At 42.7% G+C, this 15,237-nt stretch overlaps 1 protein-coding gene across 1 annotated transcript in view; it reads right to left on the reverse strand.

Moving 5' to 3' along the window:
• LOC130295080 (Fc receptor-like protein 3) overlaps positions 1 to 14,909 on the reverse strand; it is a 32,272-nt gene extending 17,363 nt beyond the window's left edge. Inside the window, exons 1-3 of the mRNA XM_056545349.1 lie at positions 14,581 to 14,909; positions 12,807 to 12,827; positions 3,041 to 3,304 (exon numbers count right to left, since the gene is read on the reverse strand). Of these exons, the coding sequence (XP_056401324.1) occupies positions 3,041 to 3,304; positions 12,807 to 12,827; positions 14,581 to 14,869 (574 nt within the window). The 5' untranslated portion in view covers positions 14,870 to 14,909. The remainder of the gene's footprint in view (positions 1 to 3,040; positions 3,305 to 12,806; positions 12,828 to 14,580) is intronic.
• Positions 14,910 to 15,237: the final 328 nt, after the last annotated feature.

Below are 15,237 nucleotides of genomic sequence, written 5' to 3' on the forward strand. Positions count from 1 at the left end.
ATACAGAATATCTGGATACTGTGTGACACTATTTATCTGGATACTGTGTGACACTATTTATCTGGATACTGTGTGACACTATTTATCTGGATACTGTGTGACACTATTTATCTGGATACTGTGTGACACTATTTATCTGGATACTGTGTGACACTATTTATCTGGGTGTTGTATGATACTAAATATCTGGATACTGTGTGACACTATTTGTCTGGATGTTGTATGATACTAAATATATGGATACTGTGTGACACTATTTAACTGGATGTTGTATGATACTAAATATCTGGATACTGTGTGACACTATTTATCTGGATGTTGTATGATACTAAATATCTGGATACTGTGTGACACTATTTATCTGGATACTGTGTGACACTATTTATCTGGATACTGTGTGACACTATTTGTCTGGATGTTGTATGATACTAAATATCTGGATACTGTGTGACACTATTTATCTGGATGCTGTATGATACTATATATTTGGATACTGTGTGCGGCTATTTATCTGGATGTTGTATGATACAGAATATCAGGATACTGTGTGACACTATTTATCTGGATGTTGTATGATACTAAATATCTGGATACTGTGTGACACTATTTATCTGGTTGCTCTATTATACTAAATATCTGGTTACTGTGTGACACTATTTATCTGGATGCTGTATGATACTAAATATCTGGATACTGTGTGACACTATTTATCTGGTTGCTGTATGATACTAAATATCTGGATACTGTGTGACACTATTTATCTGGATGCTGTATGATACTATATATCTGGATACTGTGTGCGGCTATTTATCTGGATGTTGTATGATAAAGAATATCAGGATACTGTGTGACACTATTTATCTGGATGTTGTATGATACTAAATATCTGGATACTGTGTGACACTATTTATCTGGTTGCTCTATTATACTAAATATCTGGTTACTGTGTGACACTATTTATCTGGATGCTGTATGATACTAAATATCTGGATACTGTGTGACACTATTTATCTGGTTGCTGTATGATACTAAATATCTGGATACTGTGTGACACTATTTATCTGGATACTGTATGATACTAAATATCTGGATACTGTGTGACACTATTTATCTGGATGCTGTATGATACTAAATATCTGGATACTGTGTGACACTATTTATCTGGATGTTGTATGATACTCAATATCTGGATACTGTGTGACACTATTTATCTGGGTGCTCTATGATACTATATATCTGGATACTGTGTGACACTATTTATCTGGATGCTGTATGATACAGAATATCTGGATACTGTGTGACACTATTTATCTGGATGCTGTATGATACAGAATATCTGGATACTGTGTGACACTATTTATCTGGATGTTGTATGATACTATATATCTGGATACTGTGTGCGGCTATTTATCTGGATGTTGTATGATACAGAATATCTGGATACTGTGTGACACTATTTATCTGGATGTTGTATGATACTAAATATCTGGATACTGTGTGACACTATTTATCTGGTTTCTCTATGATACTAAATATCTGGATACTGTGTGACACTATTTATCTGGTTGCTGTATGATACTAAATATCTGGATACTGTGTGACACTATTTATCTGGTTGCTGTATGATACTAAATATCTGGATACTGTGTGACACTATTTATCTGGATGCTGTATGATACAGAATATCTGGATACTGTGTGACACTATTTATCTGGATGCTGTATGATACTAAATATCTGAATACTGTGTGACACTATTTATCTGGATGTTGTATGATACAGAATATCTGGATACTGTGTGACACTATTTATCTGGATGCTGTATGATATTAAATATCTGGATACTGTGTGACACTATTTATCTGGATGCTGTATGATACTAAATATCTGGTTACTGTGTGACACTATTTATCTGGGTGTTGTATGATAATAAATATCTGGATACTGTGTGACACTATTTATCTGGATGTTGTATGATACTAAATATCTGGATACCGTGTGACACTATTTATTTGCATACTGTATGATACTAAATATCTGGATACCGTGTGACACTATTTATTTGGATACTGTATGATACTAAATATCTGGATACTGTGTGACATTATTTATCTGGGTGCTGTATGATACTAAATATCTGGATACTGTGTGACACTATTTATCAGGATGTTGTATGATACTAAATATCTGGGTACTGTGTGACACTATCTGGATGCTGTATGATATTAAATATCTGGATACTATATGACACTATTTATCTGGATGCTGTATGATACTAAATATCTGGATACCGTGTGACACTATTTATCTGGATGTTGTATGATACTAAATATCTGGATACTGTGTGACACTATTGGATGTTGTATGATACTAAATATCTGGATACTGTGTGACACTATTTATCTGGATGCTGTATGATACTAAATATCTGGATACTGTGTGACACGATTTATCTGGATTCTGTATGATACTAAATATCTGGATACTGTGTGACACTATCTGGATGCTGTATGATATTAAATATCTGTATACTGTGTGACACTATTTATCTGGATTCTGTATGATACTAAATATCCTGATACTGTGTGACACTATTTATCTGGATGCTGTGTTATACTAAATATCTGGACACTGAATAGACCTCGCATTGACCCGACACACCGGCGTCACAGGGAGAGAAAGGTCACATGCCAAGAGGGCCGTTAACGCAGAGCTGTGGTTTCCAAACTGTGGACCACCATATGTTGCAAAACTACAACTCACACCCTGCCCGGACAGCCGTTGGTGCGAGTCGTAGCTTTGCAACATATGGCGGTCCACCGTTTGGAAAACAATAACATCAAGCAACCAGGTTCTCCATGGAAATGAATGGGTGTCTGCGTCATGGTCAACATTTGGAGATCTCAATTGGATAGGCATCCCATGGATCACCGCCATATACCCTAATAGGTGCACAATATGGCCTCTCGGTCACGGTAGAACAGTTAGGTGTCCTAGACCTGATGTAAATGTCTATTGCATCGTAATCGGGACCATCTCACCATTGCTGACATCCAGTCGGAACGGGCCACTTCGGTCACTGGTCGGTGTCTTACACTGGTATTTTCCACTGTGTCGTTGTTCAGCGCGGTTTATATTAAGCGACGTCTTGGAAATTTGTATTAGTTGGTCGTCTTTATACCAATAAAAGTCTTTGTTTTCCCATCCAGTAGGATCAAGAACATTACAGGTAAGAGAAACCTTGTCTCCTACAAATATCGTTCTCCAGTCCGGATCCAGGGTCACGTAAGGGGGCGGAGCCGCCTCTGTAACAGGTCAATGCGCCAACAATTACCGTTTAGAAGAAGTACACGCAAAAAAAAAAAATCATCGTAATAGTAATAACACTACAGTAGATCAATCACAATCATCATACATCCTAGTATTCAGATACCCCCAGGACTTATAGAAGGGCAGAATAGGATACGATACGTCAACAATCAACATGTAGAAGAAGTATGAGCAAAAAAACTTTTCAGTAATAGTAAAGGAACTACAGTAGAGGAATCACAAACATCCTAGTACTCAGATACCCCCAGGACTTGTAGAAGGGCAGAATGGGATGACCGGCAGGGAAAGTCATACAAGCATATATCAATAAAACAAGTAACAAGAACAAAATGACAACTGACTATTTGATGACCGGAACACAGAGTCAGCATTTCAATGGATAAACAACAAGCGGAACGGAATAGAAGAAGACACTAGAAATACCAAACATACTTTCCCTTTTTTCCCTGATCCTGAGCTAAACTAACAAGAAACCTAAGCTGGCTGTCCCTGTTATATCTCTGCTCTGACCCTAAACTATAAAAAAATTAAAATAAACAAGCGGAAGGAACCAGACCGAAACAAGACTCCTTGGCTTCCAAATACCAAAACCAGGACAACAAGATTTTTTTTTTAAATTATTTATCTGGATGCTGTATGATACTGAATATCTGGATACTGTGTGACACTATTTATCTGGATGTTGTATGATACTGAATATCTGGATACTGTGTGACACTATTTATCTGGATGCTGTATGATACTGAATATCTGGATACTGTATTACACAATTTATCTGGATGTTGTATGATACTATATATCTGGATACTGTGTGATATTATTTATCTGGATGCTGTATGATACTGAATACCTGGATACTGTGGGACACTATTTATCTGGATGCTGTATGATACTGAATACCTGGATACTGTGTGACACTATTTATCTGGATACTGTATGATACTGAATACCTGGATACTGTGGGACACTATTTATCTGGATGCTGTATGATACTAAATATCTGGATACTGTATGACACTATTTATCTGGATGCTGTATGATACTGAATACCTGGATACTGTGTGACACTATTTATCTGGATGCTGTATGATACTATATATCTGGATACTGTATGATATTATTTATCTGGATGCTGTATGATACTGAATACCTGGATACTATGTGACACTATTTATCTGGATGCTGTATGATACTATATATCTGGATACTGTATGATATTATTTATCTGGATGCTGTATGATACTAAATATCTGGATACTGTGTGACACTATTTATCTGGATGTTGTATGATACTATATATCTGGATACTGTATGATATTATTTATCTGGATGCTGTATGATACTGAATACCTGGATACTATGTGACACTATTTATCTGGATGTTGTATGATACTAAATATCTGGATACTGTGTGACACTATTTATCTGGATGTTGTATGATACTAATTATCTGGATACTGTGTGACACTATTTATCTGGATTCTGTATGATACTAAATACCTGGATACTGTGTGACACGATTTATCTGGATTCTGTATGATACAAAATATCTGGATACTGTGTGACACTATTTATCTGGATGTTGTATGATACTAAATATCTGGATACTGTGTGACACTATTTATCTGGATGTTGTATGATACTAAATATCTGGATACTGTGTGACATTATTTATCTGGATGCTGTATGATACTGAATACCTGGATACTGTGGGACACTATTTATCTGGATGCTGAATGATACTAAATATCTGGATACTGTGTGACACTATTTATCTGGATGCTGTATGATACTAAATATCTGGATACTGTGTGACACAATTTATCTGGATGCTGTATGATACTAAATATCTGGATACTGTGTGACACTATCTGGATGCTGTATGATACTATATATCTGGATACTGAGTGACACTATTTATCTGGATGCTGTAGGATACTAAATATCTGGATACTGTGTGACGCTATTTATCTGGATGCTGTATGATACTAAATATCTGGATACTGTGTGACACTATTTATCTGGATGCTGAATGATACTAAATATCTGGATGTCACGATGCCGGCTGGCAGGAGGTGGATCCTCTGTGCCAGAGAGGGATTGGCGTGGACCGTGCTAGTGGACCGGTTCTAAGTTACTACTGGTGTTCACCAGAGCCCGCCGCAAAGCGGGATGGTCTTGCTGCGGCGGTAGTAACCAGGTCGTATCCACTAGCAACGGCTCAACCTCTCTGACTGCTGAAGATAGGCGCGGTACAAGGGAGTAGACAAAAGCAAGGTCGGACGTAGCAGAAGGTCGGGGCAGGCAGCAAGGATCGTAGTCAGGGGCAACGGCAGGAGGTCTGGAACACAGGCTAGGAACACACAAGGGAACGCTTTCACTAGGCACAAGGGCAACAAGATCCGGCGAGGGAGTGCAGGGGAAGTGAGGTATACATAGGGAGTGCACAGGTGAACACACTAATTGGAACCACTGCGCCAATCAGTGGCGCAGTGGCCCTTTAAATCGCAGAGACCCGGCGCGCGCGCGCCCTAGGGAGCGGGGCCGCGCGCGCCGGGACAGGACCGACGGAGAGCGAGTCAGGTACGGAAGCCGGGGTGCGCATCGTGAGCGGGCGCCACCCGCATCGCGAATCGCATCCCGGCTGGAGGCGGTATCGCAGCGCACCCGGTCAGTGGATCTGACCGGGGCGCTGCCGTAACGAGAATGTTGCGAGCGCTCCGGGGAGGAGCGGGGACCCGGAGCGCTCGGCGTAACAGTACCCCCCCCTTGGGTCTCCCCCTCTTCTTGGAGCCTGAGAACCTGAGGACCAGACTTTTATCTAGGATATTGTCCTCAGGTTCCCAGGATCTCTCTTCAGGACCACAGCCCTCCCAGTCAACCAAAAAAAAGGTTTTTCCTCTGACCTTTTTGGAGGCCAGTATCTCCTTTACGGGAAAGATGTCCGAAGAACCGGAGACAGGAGTGGGAGAAATAAGTTTAGGAGACAAACGGTTGATGATGAGTGGTTTAAGAAGAGAGACATGAAAGGCATTAGGAATACGAAGAGAAGGAGGGAGAAGAAGTTTGTAAGAGACAGGATTAATTTGGCACAAGATTTTGAAAGGACCAAGATAGCGTGGTCCCAATTTGTAGCTGGGAACACGGAAGCGGACATATTTAGCGGAGAGCTATACCTTGTCTCCGGGAGAAAAAATGGGGGGAGCTCTTCTTTTCTTATCGGCAAACTTTTTCATGCGCGAAGAAGCCTGTAAGAGAGAATTTTGGGTCTCTTTCCATATGGTGGAAAGATCACGAGTTATTTCATCCACAGCGGGCAAACCAGAGGGCAAGGGAGTAGGGAGGGGGGGAAGAGGGTGACGGCCGTACACCACGAAAAATGGGGATTTGGAAGAAGATTCAGAGACTCTGAAGTTGTACGAGAATTCGGCCCATGGTAGAAGATCTGCCCAGTCATCCTGGCGGGAAGAAACAAAATGCCGTAAATAATCACCCAGGACCTGGTTAATTCTTTCTACTTGCCCATTGGATTGAGGATGATAAGCAGAAGAAAAGTTTAATTTAATCTTGAGTTGTTTACAGAGAGCCCTCCAGAATTTTGACACGAATTGGACGCCTCTATCCGAGACGATCTGCGTGGGCAACCCGTGAAGACGAAAAATGTGTACAAAAAATTGTTTTGCCAACTGAGGCGCTGAAGGAAGTCCAGGAAGAGGAATAAAATGTGCCATCTTAGAAAATCGATCAACGACCACCCAAACAACAGTGTTGCCACGGGATGGGGGTAAGTCTGTAATAAAGTCCATACCAATCAGAGACCAAGGCTGTTCGGGGACAGGCAGAGGATGAAGGAGACCAGCAGGCTTCTGGCGAGGAGTCTTATCCCGGGCACAGATAGTGCAGGCCCGCACAAAATCAACAACATCCGTCTCCAGAGTCGGCCACCAATAGAAACGAGAGATGAGTTGCAAGGATTTCTTGATGCCCGCATGGCCTGCGAGATGGGAGGAGTGACCCCATTTGAGGATTCCGAGGCATTGGCGTGGAGAGACGAAGGTCTTCCCTGGAGGAGTTTGCCTGATGGAGGCTGGAGAGGTGGAGATCAGGCAGTCAGGAGGAATGATGTGTTGCGGAGAGAGCTCTACTTCCGAGGCATCCGAGGAACGAGAGAGAGCATCGGCCCTAATGTTCTTGTCGGCAGGGCGAAAGTGAATTTCAAAATTAAACCGGGCAAAGAACAGAGACCACCTGGCCTGGCGAGGGTTCAGCCGTTGGGCAGACTGGAGATAGGAGAGATTCTTGTGATCGGTGTAAATAATAGCTGGAAATTTTGATCCCTCCAGCAGATGCCTCCATTCCTCAAGTGCTAATTTAATGGCCAGTAGCTCTCGATCCCCGATGGAGTAGTTCCTCTCCGCCGGAGAGAAGGTCCTAGAAAAAAAACCACAAGTAACAGCATGCCCAGAAGAATTTTTTTGTAGAAGAACCGCTCCAGCTCCCACTGAGGAGGCATCAACCTCCAATAGGAAGGGTTTAGATGGGTCAGGTCTGGAGAGCACGGGAGCAGAAGAAAAGGCAGACTTGAGCCGTTTAAAGGCGTCTTCCGCTTGAGGAGGCCATGACTTAGGATTGGCATTCTTCTTGGTTAAAGCCACGATAGGAGCCACAATGGTGGAAAAATGTGGAATAAATTGTCTGTAATAATTGGCGAACCCCAAAAAACGTTGGATAGCACGGAGTCCGGAGGGGCGTGGCCAATCTAAGACGGCAGAGAGTTTGTCTGGGTCCATTTGTAGTCCCTGGCCAGAGACCAAGTATCCTAGGAAAGGAAGAGATTGACATTCAAACAGACATTTCTCCATTTTGGCATAAAGTTGATTGTCACGAAGTCTCTGAAGAACCATGCGGACATGCTGGCGGTGTTCTTCTAGGTTGGCAGAAAAAATCAGAATATCGTCCAGATACACAACAACACAGGAATATAAGAGATCACGAAAAATTTCATTAACAAAGTCTTGGAAGACGGCAGGGGCGTTGCACAGGCCAAAGGGCATAACCAAATACTCAAAGTGTCCATCTCTAGTGTTAAATGCCGTTTTCCATTCGTCCCCCTCCCTGATGCGGATGAGATTATAAGCACCTCTTAAGTCCAGTTTGGTAAAGATGTGGGCACCTTGGAGGCGATCAAAGAGTTCAGAGATAAGAGGTAGGGGGTAGCGGTTCTTTACCGTGATTTTATTAAGTCCGCGGTAGTCAATGCAAGGACGTAGGGAGCCATCTTTTTTGGACACAAAGAAGAATCCAGCTCCGGCAGGAGAGGAGGACTTGCGGATAAACCCCTTTTTTAAATTTTCCTGGATGTACTCAGACATAGCAAGAGTCTCAGGGGCGGACAGAGGATAAATTCTGCCCCGGGGTGGAGTAGTGCCCGGGAGGAGGTCAATAGGACAGTCATAAGGCCTGTGAGGAGGTAAAGTCTCAGCTTGTTTTTTGCAAAATACGTCAGCATAGTCCATATAGGCCTTAGGGAGACCGGTTACAGGGGGAACCACAGGGTCACGGCAGGGAGTATTGGGAACCGGTTTAAGGCAGTCTTTGAAACAAGAGGTACCCCAGCTCTTGATCTCTCCTGTGGACCAATCAAGGGTTGGGGAATGGCGTTGAAGCCATGGTAGTCCAAGGAGAATTTCGGAAGTGCAATTGGAGAGGACCAAAAACTCAATTTTTTCGTGATGAGGTCCGATGCACATTAGGAGGGGTTCCGTGCGGTAACGCACGGCACAGTCCAATCTTTCATTGTTAACGCCATTGATGTAGAGGGGTCTGGCGAGACTGGTCACTGGGATGTTGAACCTGTTGATGAGAGAGGCCAAAATAAAGTTTCCTGCAGATCCGGAATCCAAGAAGGCCTTTGTGGAGAAGGAGAAGGTAGAGGCAGATATCCGCACAGGCACAGTAAGACGTGGAGAAGCAGAGTTGACATCAAGGACTGTTTCACCTTTGTGCGGAGTCAGCGTACGTCTTTCCAGGCGGGGAGGACGGATAGGACAATCCTTCAGGAAGTGTTCGGTACCGGCACAGTACAGGCAGAGATTCTCCATGCGGCGTCGTGTCCTCTCTTGAGGTGTCAGGCGAGACCGGTCAACTTGCATAGCCTCCACGGCGGGAGGCACAGGAACGGATTGCAGAGGACCAGAGGAGAGAGGAGCCAGGGAGAAAAAATGCCTCGTGCGAACAAAGTCCATATCCTGGCGGAGCTCCTGACGCCTTTCGGAAAAACGCATGTCAATGCGAGTGGCTAGATGAATGAGTTCATGTAGGTTAGCAGGAATTTCTCGTGCGGCCAGAACATCTTTAATGTTGCTGGATAGGCCTTTTTTAAAGGTCGCGCAGAGGGCCTCATCATTCCAGGACAATTCGGAAGCAAGAGTACGGAATTGTATGGCGTACTCGCCAACGGAAGAATTACCCTGGACCAGGTTCAGCAGGGCAGTCTCAGCAGAAGAGGCTCGGGCAGGTTCCTCAAAGACACTTCGAATTTCCGAGAAGAAGGAGTGTACAGAGGCAGTGACGGGGTCATTGCGGTCCCAGAGCGGTGTGGCCCATGACAGAGCTTTTCCAGACAGAAGGCTGACTACGAAAGCCACCTTAGACCTTTCAGTAGGAAACTGGTCCGACATCATCTCCAAGTGCAGGGAACATTGTGAAAGAAAGCCACGGCAAAACTTAGAGTCCCCATCAAATTTATCCGGCAAGGATAGTCGTAGGCTGGAAGCGGCCACTCGCTGCGGAGGAGGTGCAGGAGCTGGCGGAGGAGATGATTGCTGAAGCTGTGGTAGTAGCTGCTGAAGCATCACGGTTAGTTGAGACAGCTGATGGCCTTGTTGCGCTATCTGTTGTGACTGCTGGGCGACCACCGTGGTGAGGTCGGCGACAATTGGCAGAGGAACTTCAGCGGGATCCATGGCCGGATCTACTGTCACGATGCCGGCTGGCAGGAGGTGGATCCTCTGTGCCAGAGAGGGATTGGCGTGGACCGTGCTAGTGGACCGGTTCTAAGTTACTACTGGTGTTCACCAGAGCCCGCCGCAAAGCGGGATGGTCTTGCTGCGGCGGTAGTAACCAGGTCGTATCCACTAGCAACGGCTCAACCTCTCTGACTGCTGAAGATAGGCGCGGTACAAGGGAGTAGACAAAAGCAAGGTCGGACGTAGCAGAAGGTCGGGGCAGGCAGCAAGGATCGTAGTCAGGGGCAACGGCAGGAGGTCTGGAACACAGGCTAGGAACACACAAGGGAACGCTTTCACTAGGCACAAGGGCAACAAGATCCGGCGAGGGAGTGCAGGGGAAGTGAGGTATACATAGGGAGTGCACAGGTGAACACACTAATTGGAACCACTGCGCCAATCAGTGGCGCAGTGGCCCTTTAAATCGCAGAGACCCGGCGCGCGCGCGCCCTAGGGAGCGGGGCCGCGCGCGCCGGGACAGGACCGACGGAGAGCGAGTCAGGTACGGAAGCCGGGGTGCGCATCGCGAGCGGGCGCCACCCGCATCGCGAATCGCATCCCGGCTGGAGGCGGTATCGCAGCGCACCCGGTCAGTGGATCTGACCGGGGCGCTGCCGTAACGAGAATGTTGCGAGCGCTCCGGGGAGGAGCGGGGACCCGGAGCGCTCGGCGTAACACTGGATACTGTGTGACACAATTTATCTGGATGCTGAATGATACTATATATCTGGATACTGTGTGACACGATTTATCTGGATGGTGTATGATACTAAATATCTGGATACTGTGTGACGCTATTTATCTGGATGCTGTATGATACTAAATATCTGGATACTGTGTGACACTATTTATCTGGATGCTGTATGATACTAAATATCTGGATACTGTGTGACACTATTTATCTGGATGCTGAATGATACTAAATATCTGGATACTGTGTGACACTATTTATCTGGATGCTGAATGATACTAAATATCTGGATACTGTGTGACACTATTTATCTGCATGCTGTTTGTTACTAAATATCTGGATACTGTGTGACGCTATTTATCTGGATGCTGCGTGATACTAAATATCTGGATTCTATGTGATGCTATTTATCTGAATGCTGTGTGATACTAAATAATTGGGTCCTGTGTGATCTGGATGCTGTGTGTTACTAAATCTTCCTCCCCTGTTCTTGACCCAAACTGACAAGAAAAATAAGCAAGCTGTCCCTGTTATATCTCTGCACCGTCCCTAAACTATAAACAAAGGAAACAAGAAGAAGGAACAAAAACCTGGAAAAAAATAAAATCTCTTTTTCTAGGGCATTCATAAGGTTTGTTGCCTGCAGCATTAAATGGGTGTGCCCAGGAATATCAATTATCCATTATCCTTAAGATGGGTGATAACTATTGGATCATGGGAGGGGGGGGGAGTATTACGACTGCTGGGACTCCCCACAATCTCCAGACTTGGAATCAAGTGTCCCCTGAGAATGTAGCAGTGGTTGCTCTTGCAACTGAACGCTATACTTAGCTATCTATGGCCGTTCCAAGATAAAGAATGGAGAAGGGGTGTTCACAAGGGGCCACCATTCTATTCTCAGTGGGAACTCGTATCCCAATTCTCACAGGGGACTTAGTCCTTCGTTCTGGAGATCATGGGAGGTCCCAGAAGTTTGACCCCTGTGATCAGATATTTATCCCCTTTCCACCTTAAAGGGGTACTCCAGTGGAAAACAATTTTTTTTATATATCAACTGGCTCCTGAAAATTAAACCGATTTTGTGAATTACTTCTATTTAAAAAAAATCTTAACCCTTCCAGTACTTATCAGCTGCTGTATGCTCCAGAGGAAGTTGTGTAGTTCTTTCCAGTCTGCTCTCTGCCTACACCTCTGTTCATGTCAGGAACTGTCCAGAGCAGGAGAGGTTTGCTATGAGAATTCGCTTTTACTCTGGACAGTTCCTGATGTGGACAGAGGTGTCAGCAGAGAGCACTGTGGTCAGACTGAAAAGGACAACTCAACTTCCTCTGTAGCATACAGCAGCTGATAAGTACTGGAAGGATTAAGAATTTTTTAATAGAAGTAATTTAAAATCTGTTTAACTTTCTGGCACCAGTTGATTAAAAAAAAAAAATATGTTTTCCAGCGAAGTAACCCTTTAATGACACATGTGCACTGTAAGTTTTGTAATCGCTTGTCTGGGCATATAAGGCTCCTTTGCTCTGTATCATTCTGCTTGAAGATGATTCTATTGAGGAACTGAAACGTTGCTGCCTGAACATGAGTTAAATAAATCCACTTTTTTGCATTTTTTCCCTACTTTTAGGGTGCTGCGATGCTTTTTGTATATATATATATTGATTTTATTATTAGCACAAAAAAAACATAAGGTAACAGAACTTTCCTTCTAGCATCCTGGGGTTTTCAGACACACAACAATTTAGGAACACAAAAATGATGGCATAAAAAAATACTCACTGGAGTCGTCCACAAGAAACACTGCAACAAAAGAGAAAATATAACATCAGATGTGCAACAAAAACTAGAAAAAAAGACATAAAAACCACAGTCAGGCCTTATAGAAAAGGAGAAATGTGAACAGATGGCGCCGCCGCCTTAAGTGCCTCATCAACCATGACGCCTTCTTTACTATTTGTTGTAGGTGTTTTCCAAAATCAAATAAAAGAAATATATATAAAAAAAAAATAAAAAATAAAACACTATAATTTAATAGCACAGATGACACAGCAAAAGACAAAGGAAAGTAATTGTGATCCTCTTGTGGAAATTAGACGCTGCATTATAAATCTTACCAGAGAAAACACCTCTTTTGCTAATTATTAGGTTTTTCCTTCCCTCCTCACTGCTACGAATACATCTTCAGATGGGTCTGCTCACTGAGATCAAAAGTGTCAGTTTTTCGCCCCTATCACTGTTTTTTATTTTTCTGTATATGGAGATGTATGTATGATTTTTTTTGCGCCGTAATGTGTAGTTTTTATCGCTTTGATCACTTTTTTTTTCTTATATAGGTTGTGATTAAATATTAGTATGTGATTAGGAGATAACTAATTAGGTACCGGTGTTCCCCTTTAATGGAGTCGTGATAAAAGTTTTCAGTCCCCGGAAAGCTATTCATATAGAAAGATTAAAGGGGTACTCCAATGGAAAACTTTTTATTTTTTATTTTTTTTTAAATCAACTGGTGCCAGAAAGTTAAACAGATTTGTAAATTACTTCCATAAAAAAATTCTTAATCCTTCCAGTACTTATTAATGGCTGTATACCACAGAAAAAATCTTTTCTTTTGGGATTTCTTTTCTGTCTGACCACAGTGCTCTCTTCTGACACCTCTGTCCATGTCAGGAACTGTCCAGAGCAGGAACAAATCCCCATAACAAACCTCTCCTGTTCTGGACAGTTCCTGATATGGACAGAGGTGTCAGCAGAGAACACTGTGGTCAGACAGAAAAGAAATCCCAAAAGAAACGAATTTCCTCTGTAGTATACAGCCGTTAATAAGTACTGGAAGGATTAAGATTTTTTAATAGAAGTAATTTACAAATCTGTTTAACTTTCTGGCACCAGATGATTTAAAAAAAAAATAGTTTTCCACCGGAGTACCCCTTTAAAGCAAAATATTTCTGTCTTTACAAAGAAAAGGTTGTGATGAAAATACCCCGACTCCAGACAGTAAGAAATAGAAATTTAAATTGAATAGTTGAATTTACTAAATCCAATGGAGAAATGAATGAACATTATATAAAAATGTATTAAAATATTTAGGAAATGGTGTTAATGCATATTTTTTCCTATTTTTATTTATTTAGTTTGACTGGAAATAATACGGTAGTACAGTACGGTAGACTAAATTTTGTTTGCTAAAAACTAAATACAAAAAATTAATTCATGCATTTATGTTCTGTAGACATTTTGTTAAATATATATCTAAATATAAATATATATATAATAATAATTATTATTATTATTTTATTTATTTATGTAATTATATTAATTTGTGGAAAAATTCTGTCCATATTTACATTTTTTTTTTTGTAAAAACAAAATACAAAAAATGAATTCATGCATTTTTGTTATGTAGACATTTTGTTAAATAAATATATATATATATATATATATATATATATATTCTGATTCTGACTCCACTTTATCATCACAATTCTCACCCCAAGTATAATTGTCATTTGGAATCATAACAAGTGAATAAATAATAAGTATTCTTGGTACTTACAGACCGAGACGGTCCACAGCAGAGATGACATGGTGTCCGCACATGGAGTGACGACTGTAATGTGCTCAGACGTGTAGTATACAGATCTCACTTCTCCTTTCCAGTTATAAACAATGGTATGTAAAAATCGGTGAGAAGAACCGGACTGTATAAAGAAGCGTAAGGCATTGTCTAAGACAGTGTTACTAATAAACAAGATAACGGTAGAAATGGCGTCAACTATGACCATGCTGGTGGCACGGGCACTCTCATCATACACGTCGTCCATGCAGCTCCTATAGGACGCCATCAGGAGAGGAGTCCAGCTTAGGTTTTTCCAGTGGGTTGTGGGAAGTTACAGGGTTAAAAGGGTACTCTGCCCCCAGACATCTTTTCCCTTATCCAAAAGATAAGTGACGGGACCACCACACCCCCCCCCCCCCCCCCCGCGATCTCCCTGCTGCACCCTGCATTCATTTATAGCGTCAGGTTCAACGCCAGAGGCTCGTGACGTCATGGCCGTGCCCCGCTCGTGACATCACGGTCACGCCCCCTCAATGCAAATCTTTGGGAGGGGGCGTGGCAGTTGTCACGCCCCCTCCCATAGACTTGCATTGAGGGGTCGTGGCCGTGACATCACGAGTGGGGCGTGACCGTAACATCACGAGCCTCCACCCC

This window comes from Hyla sarda, chromosome 11 (genome assembly GCF_029499605.1).
Source record: "Hyla sarda isolate aHylSar1 chromosome 11, aHylSar1.hap1, whole genome shotgun sequence".
In the NCBI taxonomy this organism is placed as follows: Eukaryota; Metazoa; Chordata; class Amphibia; order Anura; family Hylidae; genus Hyla; species Hyla sarda.